General features: G+C 34.1%; 1 protein-coding gene across 2 annotated transcripts in view; it reads left to right on the top strand.

The window, feature by feature from the left end:
* Positions 1-9560, top strand: part of VTA1 (vesicle trafficking 1) — a 68069-nt gene extending 58509 nt beyond the window's left edge. For both annotated transcript variants that reach the window (XM_079148257.1, XM_079148258.1), the window contains exon 8: positions 7235-9560. In XM_079148257.1, coding sequence (XP_079004383.1) covers positions 7235-7380 — 146 coding nt within the window. In that variant the 3' untranslated portion in view covers positions 7381-9560. The remainder of the gene's footprint in view (positions 1-7234) is intronic.
* The last annotated feature ends 8643 nt before the right edge of the window (positions 9561-18203 follow it).

The following is an 18203-nucleotide window of genomic DNA, read 5'->3' as shown; positions in this document are numbered from 1 at the left end:
GAAGAAAAAATACAAATGACCAGTAAATATGTGGGAAAATGTTAAATATCATTAGCCATCAGGGAAATGCAAATCAAAACTACAATGAGATATCATCTCACCCTAGGTAGAATGGCTACTATTAAAAATAATAATAATAGTAATAAATGTTTTCAAGAGTGTAGAGAAAAAGGAACTCTTATTCACTGTTGATAGGAATGTAAAATGGTACAGCTGTTACGAAGAACACCTAGTATGAGGGTTCCTCAAAACACTAAAATAGATATGATGTAAGCATTCCATTTCTGTGGTTATGGTCAAGGGCAAGGAAATCAGCATACCAAAGTTATATCCTCAGTACAACAGAACAAATTTATTGCCACACTATTCACAGTAGCTAAACTATGAATCAGCCTAGGTGCCCATGAGTAGATGAGTGGCTAAGGAAAATGTGTGTGTGTGTGTGTGTGTGTGTGTGTGTGTGTGTGTATTACATATGTATATGTGTGTGTATACATACATATGCATGTATGTGATATACACAATTATACATACACATACATATGTACATATGTATATGCATGCACACACACACACACACAATTGAGAATTAGTCAACCAGAATTATGCAACCAAAATGAAATCTGTTATTTGCAACAAAATAAAAGAAACTGGGTTGGGGGGAGTATTATTTTAGATGAAATAAGCCAGGCCACAAATAAGCATCTTTTCTCCCATATGTGAACATTAAATTCAACCTGAACATATAACAGTGATTACTAGAGACTGGGAGTAGGGTGGACAAAGGGAAGTTGGATTTGGCCATTGCACACCATATGTTTTAAAATACTGTGCTGTGTTCCATCAATATGTACAGTTAATCAAAAATAAAATTTATAAAACAAAAACCAGAGCAGAAATCAATGAAACTGGAACTAGAAACTCAATAGAGGAAATTATGAAACCAAAAGCTAGTTCTCTGAGAAAAAAATCAGTAAAATTAATAAGCCTTTAAAGAGACTCAGAGGTAAAAAGAGAATACACAAACTCTTCATGGTCCAAGTGATAAAGGACATTATTAAAGATCCTGTGGACATTAAAAGAATAATAAAGAAATACTCCAAACAACTCTGACTACAGACTTGATGTCCTATATGAAATGAACCAAATCTTGGAAATAATCTGCCCAAGCTCACACAAGAAGAAATAATCAGAATGTGTTTATATCTATAAAGAAATTGAATCAATAATTAATAACCTTCTAAAATAGAAAGTACCAGGTCCAGATAGGCTCAGTAATGAGTTCCATAAAACATTTAAGAAAGAAAGTGTACCATTTAATTTGATCTCTTTTGGAGGAGAGAAGTAAAGGAATATTTCCTAACTCATTCTGAGACCAGCATTACCCTAATACCAAATCTAGATAAAGACATTACAAGAAAACAAAACTATAAACCAATATCTATGCAGAAATCCTCAACAGTATATCATCTTGTTGAATCTAACAATCTGTAAAAAAGAGTTATATGCTACAACCAAGTGGGATTTATTCTGAGTACGCAAGACTGATTCAGCTTTCGAAGAGCAATTAATATAATCTTGCACATTAACAGGCTAAAAAAAAAAATCACATGATCTTATCAGTAAGTGTAGAAAAAGCATTTGACAAAATGCCATACCCATTTGTAATGAAAACTGAGTAAATTAGGAATAAAGGGGACTTTCCTCAACTGGATTAAGAATATATTCAGAAAATCCTACAGCTAACATCATACTCAATGATGAGAAATGAGAAAAACTCCATGATAGTCACTAAGGAGGAAAGTATCCCTTCTCACCATGACTGTTCAACGACATACTGGAAGTTCTGGCTAACACAATAGAAAAAAAAAAAAAGGAAATTAAAGATACAGAGAGCCTACAGAATGAGAGAGAATCTTTGCCTTATACTCTGCCTTCAGGAGATTAATAAACAGAATTTGTAAAGAACTACAAAAAACTTAACACCAAAAAAGACTAATAACCACTCACAAAAGATCTAAAGAGACATTTCACAAAAGAAGTCAACAAATAAATGAAAAAACATTCAACATCCTTAGCAATCAGAGATGCAGATCGAAACTTCACTGAGATTTCAATCTCACCCCGTCAGAATGGCAATCATCAAGCATACGAATAGCAATAATTGCTGGTGAAGACATAGGAGGAAAATATAAGCACATTGTTGGTGAAACTGCAAATTAGTGCAGCTACTTTGGAAATCAGTATGGTGATTCCTCAAAAGATAGGAATGGAACCACAATATGATCCAGCTATCCCACTCATTGGTAATTTGTCCTAAAGATCTAAAATCAGCATACTGTAGTAATATATGCATACCAATGTTTATAGCAGCACAATCCATAATAGTAATTTGTGGAACCAGCCTAAGTTCCCATCAATAGACAAATGGATAAAGAAAATGTGGTATATATACCAAATGAAATTCTATTCAACCATAAAGAATGAAATTATGTCATTTGCTGGTATGTGGACTGAACTGGAGAACATGCTGAGCAAAATAATCCAGACTCCGAAAGTCAACATTCAAATGTTTTCTCTCGTATGTGGAAACTTGAAAGCAAAAGAAAAAAAAAAAAAATGAGTAATAAAATGGGGATCTTATGGAAGTAGAAAGGAACCAAGGGTGAGGGAGGAGGGGAAGCAAAGTGGAAGAACTAGGGAATAAAATTGCCCCAATTTTTTTTTTAAAGTAAGCTATACATATTGGGAAGGAAGAAATAAAACTGCCTGTTTATCGTTTACTTGATCATCTATGTGGACAGTCTGAATCAACAAAGAAATCTCCTAAAATTAAGAAGCTCTTAAAACATGGTTGCAGAATATAAGGCTAATGCAGAAGTCAACAACCTTTTTATATACCAGCAATTGTATGAAATTTAAAACATAGTACCATTGTGTTTGTGCCTATACAAAAAGTTATACAAGGTACTATATATATCAACACTGTAAAAAAAAAAAATATATATATATATAAAGGTATAAATCTCCTAAGATGTATAAGATTCATAGGAAGAAAACTATAAAACTCTGATGAAAGAAATCAAAAGAAAATCTAAATAAATAGAGAGATACATGTTGTTCATGGATAGGAAGACTCAGTGTTTCCAAGATGTCAGTTCTTTTTATTGATTCCATGCCATCCCACTCAAAATCTCAAATTTGTTTTGTGCATGTCAACAAACTGACTGTAAAATTTATACAGAGAGGCAAAAAACCCAGAATAGTCAGCATGATATAAAAGGGGAAGAGCAAAGTTGGAGGACTGTCCTTGCCTGACTTCAAGATATACAATAAATCTATAGTAGTCAGGACAGTGTAGTATTACCAAGAGAAGAGACAGATCAGTGCCAACAGAACAGCATATAGAGTAGTCAGCTATATATCCAGAATTCTGTTCAGTACTAAAAAGAAATAAGCTCTCAGACCTTAGAAAGACATGGAAGAAACTTAAATCCATATTACTAAGTGAAGGAAACCAATCTGAAGAGATCATTACACTATATAATTTCTTCTCTGACATTCTAGAAAAGGTAAAACTGTGGAGAGAGTAAAAAGGTCAATAGTTGTCAAGGGTTGGAGGAAAGAAGGGAGGGATAAACAGAGTGGGGCACAGAGGAATTTTATAGCAGTGAAGCTATGCTGTGTTATAATTTTGGATACATGTCAGTATAATTTGTCTCCACATGAAGAACATACAGAACCAAGAATGAACCCTAATATAGATTCTCAGTGATGATGATGTCTCAGTTGAAGTTTATCAGAAATGTACCACTCCTTTACAGGATGTTGATAATGGAAGAGGTGATGCATGTGTCGAGTAGGGGATTATGGGAAATCTCTCTACCTTCCTCTCAACTTGACTGTGAGCCTAAAACTCCTCTTAAAGTTTTTTTAAAAAATAGGGGGTTTATAACCACAATAACTACCATCACCACCAACTCTAGTATTTCCTGTATCTGCTGCATTTTTCTCTTTAGTGCTTAGTACTGTCACCTTTCTATAAAAATGTGTTGTTTTAATGTGTATATGCATGTTAATATCAAAAAAAGTTTATTAAATATTTTTGCAATTAATTTGTGACTGACTCCGGAGAGGAGAATGGAATTGGAAAGATAGGTATTTGAAGCACAATATTTGCTTTTTTATTTGTAGATCTCTGTGTGGCACTTAGTATGTGAGTAACAACTTGTAAAGTTTTTGAGTCTTAAATGGAACCATATCTGAAAAGTATTTAGCAGTACTCGCTGTGGTGAAATTCTTTCTAGATTCATTACAGCTGCTGTTGCCATTATTAAGTGATATATCTCGATAATGCCTGTCCATAAAGAGTTCTTTACTTTGTTTTATATTTCCTCTAAGATTAACTATAGGTCAAATTGTTCCCTTTCTGCCTGTGTCCTGTGCATTTCATTCAAGTCAGAGAATAATGGAGTATACTAGGATGAGATTATCCAAGGCCCTGGACATACTAATTTCAAGAACTACTAGATAAATTGGAAAGTTTTTAAAGACCCATTTTGGAAATTTTCATAAATTCTGTCTTCTGTGTTGACATTAGACAAATCAACCTTGGAAATGGATATTTAGGTCAATGAGCATACAGCAGTTTCTCTTTATACCAAAAAATGTCTTTGATCCAGTGCTGACCCAGGCCACCTTCACCACTACAGCAGAGAATTTAATAGTATAGCTGTCTTCTGCCTATCTTTGTTCTGCCCTCTGTAAGGGAGAAGAAACCTTCTTTTAAAGAGTGGCTGTGGCCTGAATGGAACTTAGAAGCATAGATTTCAGAAGAGAGATGATGTCAGACAACATCTCTAATCCTGACACCATTTAAGTCTACATTATATGTGCACTTGCTCTCCCTCCCCACTCCTTATTATGACTTCTGATAAATTTGAATGGTAGGAAAAACAACTTCTATTTGGTTCCATTAAGTTTATGTTTTGCTTTGTATATAAAATCAGATAAACTTAAAGTGGACAGTTTTTCTCTTCCTAAAATGTGTTTTCCTTTGCTTTTTCTAATTAGGTTAGAAATTTTATTTAAAATTTTAATTTACATATTTTGTTATTAGTGACTTATTTACTCCATTTTTAAATAATTTTTAAAGAATGCCTGTTGTGTTAGAAAAAGTAACTTCGATGTGGCCTTTTAAGTTCTTTTAACTGTTGAAAATAGTCTAACATCTCTGACTATAAAGCATATTTTATATGTAACTACAAGTTAATTATTGTTAAATAATTGTTTTATGAGTTACATAACATGCATTTCTATAAGCTTTATACATTTACATTTCTCAGTTTAAATATTTCATGTTTTAAAACTATTTCATGAAAAATCCAATATTTGTGTTTCAAAATAGTTTATCATTGGTGGGTAAGTTTAGTTTGCAAAAACTAAAATAGTAATAGTTATTGCCATCGTATGCATTTTATCTTTTTAATAGATAAGCTATATGTCTGCAAAGTAGTGCTAAAGCTATACTGTAAAAATAACATTAGCTTGAGCATGAGGGCTTTCTTCCAGCAGGTCCAGTAAATTTTGGATGTAGGCCCTGCATATTTTAAAGGTTGCCCTGAGATAGTAGGATAGAGTATTAAAGCACAGAAGGGCAGTGTTAAGGGAAACTTGATTTTCCAGAGGGCCTTAGTCACCTAGATGGTGTGTACATGCAAGTGACTGGAGTCTCTTAATTATTTTGAAGAGTCACTAAAGAATCTGATTGTTGTTTTTCAAGAAAAATAAATACGTAAACTAAAGTGTGCTTTACTAAATTGGAAACAGAACTGAAGGATATTTTTTTAGGTTTGATGGGTAACAATTCCAAGTCCATTAAAATACTAAAAGAATTATGGAGAAACTGTTCCTAATTGTTTAATACATAATTACATTTTACTAGTTTATTGATTTGTATTGCTTGTTTCTTAACCAGACCAAAATTAAAATAATTTCCATTATAATTAGAATGTGTAATCTCTGGTTCACAATAGTAAGGACCAATTTTTATGCAGACTTTAATAATTCAACAAATACTAGAAGTATAGACAACTTGTTGGTACTCATTCAGTAGTTATTGAGCTGAATACCTACAGGCACTGAATACCTGGCACTGAGATAAAAACTTGGAATACATTGTGTTATTATTATTTGAAAATTTTAGAAAGCAGTATTAACTAGAATTTGGTATCAGTTTACCTAGCATTGCTACCTCTTTACCTCAGGTATGTCAAAGTTTAATCTTATGTTATATCTCTCTATGGCAAAATTTAAAACAGCTTTAAAAAGCATTCTGTTTTTAAAGTACAGCCTTATAAACAGAATTGATATATGTCATCTGCTCATTATGTTCTATGCCCCCAGCTTTCTCTAATCAGTACTCCTTAGAGTCCTCATAAAGATTTCCAAAGAAAAAGAGTGCTTATTTCAAATGACAAGACATAATGTGTCAGTTTTTGACCTGTCTTTAGAAATAAACATGCAAGTATATTCATATCTTAGATTAAGTGTATTTTCCCCAGATTAATTTAGCTGGGCTTTATACATATTAATTGTATATGTGGAGTTAGAAAACTTGCTAGGAATAAATTCTGGAGGAAGAATTTATAATGGTTCTTTTCATGTTTTAATTGTTCATAGTAATGATAAAAAAGTTTGGGAAATCTTAAGAATTTTTCCACAGATGGTACAAAAACATAAAATATTTTCATTCTAGAAAAAGTTAAGTGACATGTAATTTTTCACATAAAGTACATCATTCACCTTTCTGTATTGAGGGTTACATTTATATTCTAGCTCAAATGAGGGTTGACTAGTTTAGTCTGGGTGTATTGTTCCATGAAGAGAGAGACCCAGCAATTCTAGCATAAACACCAAAGCTACTTTTCTTGTTTTGCACAAACTGTAATTTTTGAAGCTAACCTGTTAAAATATAAAGAATTCTAGTTAATTGCTTCATGAAGGAAAATCTTACACAAATTATTATGTGTTGATATATCTGTGGTTTGCATTAGTAATAAAATATTGAAAAGAATGATGTAAAGTGATCAAAATGTACTTGAGATTTAAGAAAACCTTAATGTTTTTATGTAACTTTAAATATGTTCATTAATCTTGAATGTAAGCACATGCCTAATACTTAAACAGCATTTTCTATGGTCTAATAAATATCTTAATTATCATTTTTTTCTAGGGGACGTCCGTCTAACTCCAGAGGACTTTGCTAGAGCTCAGAAATACTGCAAATATGCTGGCAGTGCTTTGCAGTATGAAGATGTAAGCACTGCTGTACAGAATCTCCAGAAGGCTCTCAAGTTACTGACTACAGGCAGAGAATGAAGCCTTTGTATGACAGATCCATGTATTTTTGGCATAAGGAGCTAACAGTCCATTACTCTATCTTCAGCCTATCAGGAGCACAGTTTTAAGAAAGACTTCAGTTCCATTGAATATGACAGTGAAAGCTGTGTGTGTGATTCTTACTGAAGCACTCAGCAACAGCCTCAGCCAGTTTTCATTGTCCATTTAGTGGATCCAGTAAACTCTCGAATCCCTAGGGCCAATGTTATCAATGTCCCCAAAATGTCCATTGAACCCTGCTTCCAAAAATGAGAACATATCTCTGTAAAATTTCATTGGGAGTAAGTTTTCTTAATTTACTTACATTAAGGGAATTTTTTTTTTAAATCTATACTTCGACATACAAACCATATTGCTCTACTATAAAATTCTAAATTTAACTTTGAATAAAAAGATTTCCAGAGTGTTCTAGATTAGAGATTATGGTTTTTGTTCTCAAGATTAATAAAACAAATAAGAACATTTAAAAATATTAGATGAATCCAAAATAGATTATATTCAAAATTCAATTATATTCATATTAGATATAAATACATTAAAAATTTAAAGCTTTATGGAAGGAAATGTAAAGTTGAAAGGTAGAATCACTTTTAAAGAATAATAATTGGTTTCTCAAATGCTTCCCTCGATGTATTGAAGTGTAGGGTGAATTGGTGTTTGCTTCTTAGGCAGTTTGACTGCATGTGTTAGAAAAAAAACGTAGTGTTGCCTGGAGACGTGGTGCTTTAAATTGAGGTTCTTCTCCGCTGTTGTGGGATGGAATCTGCAGAGTGTATAGATGGAATGATGCAGAAAATTATAGGACTTTAGGTTCTCGGTTTTAAGTTGATAAATTTTGTGAGGATTATGGACTTACTGTGTCACCTGCATTTGTGCTATGGAAAAATAAATACAAGGATTCTTTTAACTAGTTCAACTTATTACAAAGCTAAATGTCTTTTATGTGGTAGATTTGTTCTTTTTTTTAAGTATTTATATTTAGTTATAGGAATACAGATGTTTCTATAGTAAAAACAATTTTTTTTAATGAATTTGACAAATTTACCAGAAATTTATCTGGTAAGTTTCATTTATGCCACTTGGATCAGAATCCTTTAACTTAAGGGGTCACAAGCTATGGCCCCTGGGCTATTCACATGGTTGTGTTAAGATTTTTATTGCAACAAAACCATCCTCATTTATCACCCCCCCCCCACCCTGTGGTTACCACAACTACTGAGTTGTATGGCTTACTAACCTAAAATGTTTACTATCTAGCCCTTCAAGAAAAAGTTTGCTGACACTTAATCTAACTGCCCATTTGAAAGAAGATGAATCACTAACTCGTGACTGTCAGTTTATTTCTGCATAAATGTAATGCTGCTTTTGTACAGGGATTGATAGAATAAATAATCAAACTCAATGAACTATTCTAAATAATCACAAGAAAACAAACCCCAAAACACGTAACTCTGGGAAAATGTTCTTGTATTTTTCACAAGATATGTAAACATTTGTAGTCTTCAGCATTTGCATCTGGAAATCCAGTATTCTGGTATAGTTGTGTAGGGACATCATTGTAATTAAAAAGTGGCCAGGCTGACCTTTTTAAAAGATGTAAATATAGTTCAGCACATTTTAATTCAAACCTTAACAAGTCTGCACTCTAAAAAGTGAAACTCACCTCCTATGTCATACCCTTCTTGTTGGCTCCCAGTTGGGAGAGCATGTGGAGGAAAGGAGACAACATGGAAACCGTGGAGTCCACTGAGAAGCAGGATCCTTGGTGCAATGGAGATGCTTCCTGTAAAATGGAAATGACACCACTAGCCACTTCAGCGTTTTATTATGAGAATAATGAGATACCATACACGAAGTGCTTAGCACATAGTAGCATTCCATAAATGTTTATCATTGTTAATTTTAATGCTATAATAATGTAATATAATTTGTTAATAATAATTTATTTCTCAAATATCTAGAAATTCCACTTGTCTTTATGACCCATCGCTTACAAATGCTTTCTTGCATGAGGGGACTGAGCTATATGATGTTTTCTAACTTTGTATTTGTCTTTCTTCATATAAAATCTGATGATAAAATTAGGATATGTTTTCTGATGTTACACTAGAATAAGCAATTTTCATTTGTTCATTCAATTTGTATTCATTGAGCAGCTACTATGTACCTGGCCATGTTCTTTGCAAGAAAAATAGCAGAAAACAAAACAGAAAATGATCTCTGCTTCATAGACTTTATACATTCTAACAGGGAGGACATGGACATATTCATTAAAAGTATATCATATATTGTATTTGACCAGTGGTTCTCAAAGGGTGAGTGTTAGGAATATAATTCTCAGTCCTTACCTAGTCCTACCCAATCAGAAACTTTCAGGATAGGATCCACCTTCCTGAATTTTCAGATACTTTAGGTGATTCCTAAAGTCTGGTGGTCCCTAAAGTTTGAGGGATTTACCCCTTCTGAAACCAAGAAGTTGGAGAGGCTGGGAGGAGAGATTCCCCAGAGGCAGTGGTTCCCAGTGGTGTGGGAACTTGCTAGAAAGTTCTGGGGATGACACTTTGGGAACTTCGGTAATGGACAGTGAAAACTAGAGCATAGGACTGGGAGGTATGTCCTGTGTCCCTGTTTTACAGGTGAAGAAAATGAGCCACAGGGAAAGATAATCAATCTGCCTGAGATTACACTGCTAATGATCATTTCTAAGCTCAGTCTGCCTAGTTCAGATCATTAGAAGTATTCATATCCATGTAAGTAAATCATCAGTGCGATGTTATGAATGAATTCCAGGCTGTCAGCATCATTGGCTGTTCCTAGTATTTGTGGGGGGCAGAGCAGCTAGATTTTTCTCTTATCTGTGTCCTAAGTTCTAATTGGCTGTGGATAATAGACAGTGACCACAGAGCATGAACTTGAAAATCTAACTGGACCCTCAGTGTGTGGAACATACTAGATTATGACCTGAAATCAAAAAGACTTGAGTTCAGCAGATAAAAATCAGGGTTTGAAGTAACAGATGCAATGAATCAATGTTTCATCTTGGAGAGGAGAGGGTGTCCCACATCACTAGGAAAACCTAGGTTTCCTAGATATGCCTTTGTCCTTTTTTAAAAAAATAACATTACTGCCTTTCCTAATTAGATAGCCCTCACCTTCAAAAGATCTGATTAGGACATGAACTTAACTGCAAAATTAACATTGATGTTTGTTTTTAGTTATTTCATAGTTCATGTTCATCTCCCCCATTAAATACTAAGCTCCTTGATTGTAAGAGCTGTTTATACAAATATGTGAAGCCTGGTGCATAATAAGTATCCTTAACTAATGGAATTAGTAAGTGACTAGATGAAAGAATTGTACTGAAATTGAAATCTGGACCGGAAATGTAGCTTAATGGTAGATCTCTTACCTAGCAGATTCAAGGCACTAGGTTTAATCCTCCATACTGAGAAAGAAAAGAAAAAAAAAAAAATCAGAAATCAGTAGTCAATCTGTTACTAAAAAAAAAAAAAAAAAAAAAAAAAAAAGCCACAATCAGAATACTGGAATATTGCAGCATAATGTCACCCAATAAGTGTCTAACTTATGTAGTTCTTTATCTTTTGAAGTCACAAACTATAATAGTGAGTCAGATGTACTCAGAACATTCTTAGAATATGTGCTTATAACATCCTAGTCACTACATGACAGCCTACATATTCTTGATCTATCTAATATTCTGGCCAAAGATGATAATATATCCAAGTCGATTAGAATTATTTAACAAGTACAATTGTGTGTGATCAAAACAAGAAAAATATTAATTCCGTATTGGAAACTGAAAATAATGTTGGTGTCCAAGGAAATTGTAACCAAAAGATTACTTAACAGGTGAGTAAGCAGATAGTTTAAAATTAACAAAAACTGCCATTGAGATGGGAATCTTTGGAGAAAGTCAACTCATTTGATTTCTCCCCCACTCAGTGTATATTCTTCTGTCCACAAGTTAAAAGACAAGCAATTGAAAAGGTGTGAAGATTATGAAAGCCAGAGGCACAGGGTGATGTAATGCAATATTCTATTCAGAGTTAGGAAACAGGTTCTGGTTCCCTGGTCACCACAATCTGCTCTGTCCATCAACTAAAGAAAATTACTACTGATCCTCCTCTGTTAGTTTCTTGTTAATTTTCCCAAACATAACATGATCAGGCAGAGTTAGATTTCTCACATCCTTTAAAGATATAAAATTCTTCAAGTCTGAATATTTAAGACTTATGCAAACAATGTTTGGAATTAGTTCTGTGGTCCACGAAACACTTCTCATTTTAACCAGACTCCTAATGTACTTTCAAGATTATATCCTGACATTCATCCTAATCAGTGAGTCAATGTCCCCTGAACATCTTTTAACATGTCAAGAATTCATTCAAAAAATCCCTTTCAACAAAGTTGAAACCAAGCACCAGGACCACAAAATATTTGCTGTTTCTTTGGGCAGGGAATTTTCTTCTGCCAAGGCAAAGATTGCCAGTAGGATCAAACCTGGTATAAAGAAGATTTTAAAGGAAAGAACATTCCTGGGATTAAAGAGAATGATTTCATAATGATTAAGTGGCAATCAAGGAGACAAAATCATAGTTGTTATGTGCTTATCAACAGTTTCAAAATATATAAAGCGAAAGCTAGCATCCCTAATCTTAAAATTCAAAATGGCCAGAAATCCTAAAGAAGAAAATACAAAATGATCAGAAGTCAAAATATTTTGAGCCCTGACATGACCCTCAAAAACACTTTGGAATTGGGCCGTTGGAGCATGTCATGTTTTCATTTTTTAAATTAGGAATGCTCAACAAGTAAAGTCTACACAAATACTCCAGAATCAAAAATTTGATACACTTCTAGTCCCAAGCATTTTAAGTAAGAAATAATCAACTTGTATTCAACTACTGCAAAGAAAAATATATTTTAACATTCACCTCAATAGTTGGTAGAACACTTAGATAATATGGCTAGTACACTGGATTCATGTAGTCCTTAGGACCCTGAATAAAACCTTTTTTTTTTTTCTTTTTTTTTTTTTTTTTTTTTTTTGCTGTGGGCTCCCTCTCTTCTTCATTTGGGTTGATTCCTATATAGCATAATAGAAAAACAACCCACCAACCCTGGAAGGTCACTGGAGGTTTTTTTTCTCCATTTAGTGACGATTGCAAGTAACATCTGGGATTTTTTTTTTTTTTTTTCATCCTTTGGGTTTGTTTTGATGCTGAATTGAAGTGGAAACACGTGTGTTGGTTATTTACAAATGACTGTATAACTTGTTGAGTATATATGCTTATTTATCCTTTTTTAAGACTGACTTTAGGTAAAGATAGTAATCCCTTTGAAAATAATTCATAAAATGTAGGGGGAAAAGCAAAGAAATTCAGAATAATTTATTTTCAGTCTTAATCTCTGCATCTATTAGATTGTACCTTACAGAATAAGTGGGAATCCAATAGAGAAAGTGAGTTGGGTAGTTAAGGGAAACCTAGGAGGAAAAATGTAGTTGTGGGTGAGCACATAACTTTTCTGATTGTAGCAGAATAGCTATCATAGCCCTAAGGCAAGACTGCCTGACAGAACAGGCATAATCACATCTTCTGAGTGAGAGAGGCTGCAATTATAGTATGCTGTTTAGTTTACATATCCATTCACTGTATCAGTGAGAAAATTTTTAAAAGATCACTCCTTTTTTGCATTGTTACTAGTTTGAATTTTAAAGTTCAACCTACCACCTTGTCATAGTCCATAGAGGCTGTTGTATCAAAATACCTTACACTGGGTAATTTATAAACAACAGAAATATATCAATAACAGTTCTGGAGACGAGGAACTCCGAGATCAAGGCTTCACCAGACTGCGGTTCTAGCGAGGGACCATCTCTTGCCTTGTCTTCACATGGCAAAGAGGCAAACAAGCTCCGTGGATCCTCTTATATAAGGTCACCAATCCCAGTCACCTCCCCAGAGTTCTCACTTCTTAATACTCTTGCACTGGGGATTTGTTTCCATACATGATTTTGAGAGGATGTAAGCATTCAGGCCACAGAATGCTTATGATGCAATTTCTGTACTTAGAATATGAATTCTTTGAGGATCAGGCAATGTTTTATTCATCTTTATAATGTTTACTATAAATCAATAAATCTGAATAGTGAGCATTTAAAAATACATGGATAAACAAAATATATTTCTTAGAAAAACACAAAGATGGAAGAAATACATTCAAATCTAAATTTCTTGCTGTATTTTTATTATTTCTGAAGCTGAATATGTAGCTCCCAATTTTGTAGGAATTGAAACCAGGGCCTAGAGCTACAAGACCAGAGCTCTACTACTGAGCAACATCCCCATCCTTCCAGTGCTCTTACAGATCTGCATACACCCTGCCCTCTGTTTCACATCTCTCAGACAAAGTGAGGCAAGTCAAAGTGAGGATTGGGTTCCCCATAAGGAAGCAGGTGCAAACCATGTCTGACAGGCGAAGATGAGTGAAGTAGGACACAAAAAATTAGAAGGTAGTTGGGTGGAATCCCTGATTTGTAAAAGACAAAAGTAAGGGTGCAGTTCACTCCACAATTTTCAGGAAATGCCACCAAAGTCCTGCTGAGAGCATAATTCATAGTTACGGTCACTATGACCCTTTCTGTTTAAGTGCTTAGGATAAGTCATCAAAATGTTTTCGTTAAACATTGTCAAAATGTTCACAATGTGATTTCCTCAAAAAGTTTCCAAGGTCCTCACCATCAAATCCTACTTTCATCTCTTTTGACTAGGATTGAAGTGTGTCAGTCCAAATGAGGATTTTGACAGAAAGGCACGTATCTTATTAGGGTTGTGTTTGATATAGTCACAAGTTACCTTCTCAGGAAAGTCTTAGTGTGTAGGCATTTACAGTCTTAAACTATTAGGGGAAGATGAATAATCCTGGAAACTTGAATTCAGTCCTAATGAAGTGCTAAACTTTAGTAATGTCAATGAAGGTGACCTAACTTTTTGATTCACAAACTCTTAAAGATGGAGAGATATTGGAGAGGAGCTCTCCAAGCCTTCCATCTCACAAAGGATGGAACTGAGACCCAGGATCACTTGCACAGTCTCACACAGCTGTTTAGTGGGGGAGAGAGAAAAAAAAAAAATGTCTGACTCTCAGATCAAGGATCTTTTCATATATCTTACTCTGAAAACTACTTCAAAAATACATTCTGCTAACCAAGCATGTTTTTAAAATTTGCCAGTGTTGCCAAATTTTATGTAGGTCTACTGGGAAACTTTAATTGATTAATTACATCAAAAAAATCATTTATTATTACCTAAAAGTGCCCTTAAACTCCACAAACTTAAACTCACAGGGCTTTCAACCACATCAGGACAGTAAGAAACATACACATGAAAAGGTATTTATAATCCCAAGGTAATGTATGATAAAATACTAAATTAATGATAAATAAAAGAACAAAGCTGTAGGCTATCGCTGTGTCCTTGGAAATATCCAAAAATTTTGTATGCAGAAAGCAGAGCTTGAAGATATTTGGATTTTGCTGGGATTATGGAAACTCATTTACCGCTGATTTAGTTCAGGCTTCTAGTCAAGAAAATTTGCATGCCCCTATAAAATGTTTTCCACTCTTGCCTCTACCTGGATAACATCAGTGTTTCATTTCTGAATATCTCCTTAGAGCAAAGGTATTTGATCCTTGAAAAGTGTCTCTGATACTGAATGGGGAAAAAATACATCTTTAACTTTTTAAATATCTAACTGAAATTTAGCACTTTCTGTAATTTTGAGTATAAAAAACAAACCACAGTAGTATTAATTTCTATGACTGTCACCAACAAAATTACAGATATTTTCATACTTCATTGTCACCGATGTTGCTAATTATTTATTGGTGAGTAAACCTATAACTTTCTCATTTATGGACCTCAATAAGTCTAGATCATGTTATTTAATGTGTGAATAAAGACAAACATGTTACTATGTCACAAGGTTATTTTTAAATAAATGTTCATTACTGATTTTGACACTATATTATCTATAATCGTATTAAGTGAAATAATGGCCCCCAAGATGCCCACACCCTACTCCCCAGAACCTGTGAATATGATACCATACAAATGTCAAAACAGACTTTGCAAAAGTGATTGAACTTGAGAAACCAAGGCAGGGAGTGTCCTGATTTACCCAGGTGAGTTTAATCTGATCACACACATTCTTAAAAGCAGGAACCTTTGCTGGATGTGGGCAGAGGGGTTGTGTCAGGATTTGATCTTCCTTCACAGACTTTGAGGATGAAAAGGGATCCATGGGTGGAGGAATGTGGGTGGCCTCTAAAAGCCAGAAAGGCAAGGAAACAGATTTGCCTTATGTCTTCCAAAAAGGAATGCAGCCTTGTCAACCCCTTAATTTTAGCCCAGCAAGTCCTTTATCCCATATTTGACCTTCAGAACTGTAAAGATTGTAAATGTGTGTTAATTTGTTACAGTAATAACCAATACCCCACTTCATTTTATTTTATGCATTTAAAAATATTATTCTGAGAAACAAACTTCACCAAAGATGTTTTCAGCACAAAAACTACTTAAGAACCCCTGCCTAGTATTCTGCAGCTAAAATAAAAAAGACATCCTTATATAGTTTGACATTGACTAGCATCAATGTCTAGTAGAACCTAAAAGGAAAAGCTACATACATGTATTTTTCACAATTTTATACAAATTTTTTGGTAAAAATTTTTTTTACTAAAATCACAAGTATAATTCTCACTTGAACTTGGTTTTTTCCTCTACTTTCTTTCTCAGTGATTCTTATTTTTTCTGGCTTCCACTGTTTCTGATTTTGGACTACATTCATATGTGCAATTCATTCATGCAGGAATGAGAGCCAAGGGAAGAGTGATTTTAATTCTTTTAATCGACATTATTACTTTATGAGCTTCCAAATGAACTCAGTGGTTACTAAAATATCATGCTAGGGAGTTGTAGTAGGAAAATGGAACCCAATAAACAAGACATATGCCACAGAAGCCACATTTCTTTTTCCCAAAGGCGATAGCATTTCTGACCATTTCTAGATTGGAATTCTCAGGATCAATTCCTAATCCTGTTATAATATATTAATGCCAAAATAACTTTTTAAATAGTTTCAATTTTCCTGTCTGTTTAATGTAAACAGCACTTTGTACAGTATCCAGCTGATTAAAGTTGTAGTGTTATTTGAGTTCTAAAAAGTTCTAGAGAAATGTCCTGTGTCATTTAGAAGTACATTCATTTTTTTAAGTACTGCTTTATTGAAAAACTGCTAATACATTTTTTTTTCTTACCGCTATATTTTTTTTTCTTACTGTTGTGGGTTTAAGTTTATTTTTGAATATGTAAAACATTTACCTGCCTCAATATTCTAATGTAACTCAACAATAACAAACGACCCAACTTAAAAATGGGCTTGGTCTGGGGAATATAACTCAGTGGTAGAGTGCTTGCCCAGCATGTATGAAGCCCTGGATTTGACCCCCCAGGGTATTAGTTAACTTTTCCTCCCTGTGATCAAAATACCAGTCAAGAACAACTTAGAGAAGGAAGAGTTTCATGGCTCATGGTTTCAGAGGTCTCAGTTCATGTCAATCAAGTCCATTGATTTGGGTCTGAGGTGGAACAGAACATCATGGTGGAAGGGTGTGGCAGCTCAGCTCATGGCAGCCAGGAAGAGAGAGAGAGGGAGAAAGAGAGAGATGGATGAAGGAAGGAAGGGGCCAGAGAGAAGATCAATCATTCCAGGGCATGCCCCAAATGACCTGTTTCTTCTAACTAGGTGCTACCTCCCAGTGATCCATCACAGCCCTCAGGATCTAATCATTGCCTAAGAGCCCCATCTCAGAACCGCTGAATTGGGGATCATACTTTCAACAAAAGATCTCGGTAGACCTTCAGGTACAAGCCATCACAATTGGGTTCCATTCCCAGTGCCACAAGAAAAAAGTGGAGAGAACAAAGGACTTGAATAGAAATTCTCCAAAGATAACAAGTGACCAATAAACATATGAACAGATGCTCTAATCATTAGGTAAATAATGGGATGCCAACTCATACCCATCAGGATTGTTGGTATTAAATATGCACTTTTGTTATTTTGAAGTGGGGGGGGGAGTCCTTTGTAATCCAAAAGTTTTCTTTTTTCTTTTCTTTTTCTCATGAACAACTACTACTGTGAAGTAATCGAACGAGTCTGTCTTTCAACAGCACCATTCTGTCTACTGTAAAGCACAATTTGCAGTACATTTCTCAGCACAATATCAACAAATTTTTGTTTACAGTGTGCATTCAGATCTTAATACATTATTTTTAAAAATTAAAACTGCTAATTAAATTGTTACAAATTGATAAGTGATCAATTTGCTTTAGAAATATGCATAAAGAAATACAATCATTCTTTCCTAATATTACCCTCTTTCAGTAATGAAAGGCATTCATGCCAGTAATGTTTGTCTCTAGCTCAGGTCAAGAATATATAGAATGAAATGAAGTATGATATCTTGTCCTTCAATAAAATGGAATGCAAAACTAGAATATTACCAGCTTTCCACTATGTGAGATCTTGTTTAGTTAATGAATCTCTTCCCCAAACTTCATGAATCTCAATGTGTTTGAAGGAATTCAAAACGATTATTTTTATTGCTGAGGATAGAGGGTCATTCTGCCTCATGCATAAAGTGGCATTTAATTTTACAAGGAATATTTTCAGAATGAAAAAAGTTAAATGATGCTAAAATTCAGCTGAATAATCTA

This window comes from Sciurus vulgaris (assembly GCF_902686455.1).
Source record: "Sciurus vulgaris genome assembly, chromosome: 7".
Lineage (NCBI taxonomy): Eukaryota > Metazoa > Chordata > Mammalia > Rodentia > Sciuridae > Sciurus > Sciurus vulgaris.
The sequence above is the reverse complement of the archived record's forward strand: the minus strand, read 5'-3'. Positions and strand labels throughout refer to the sequence as shown.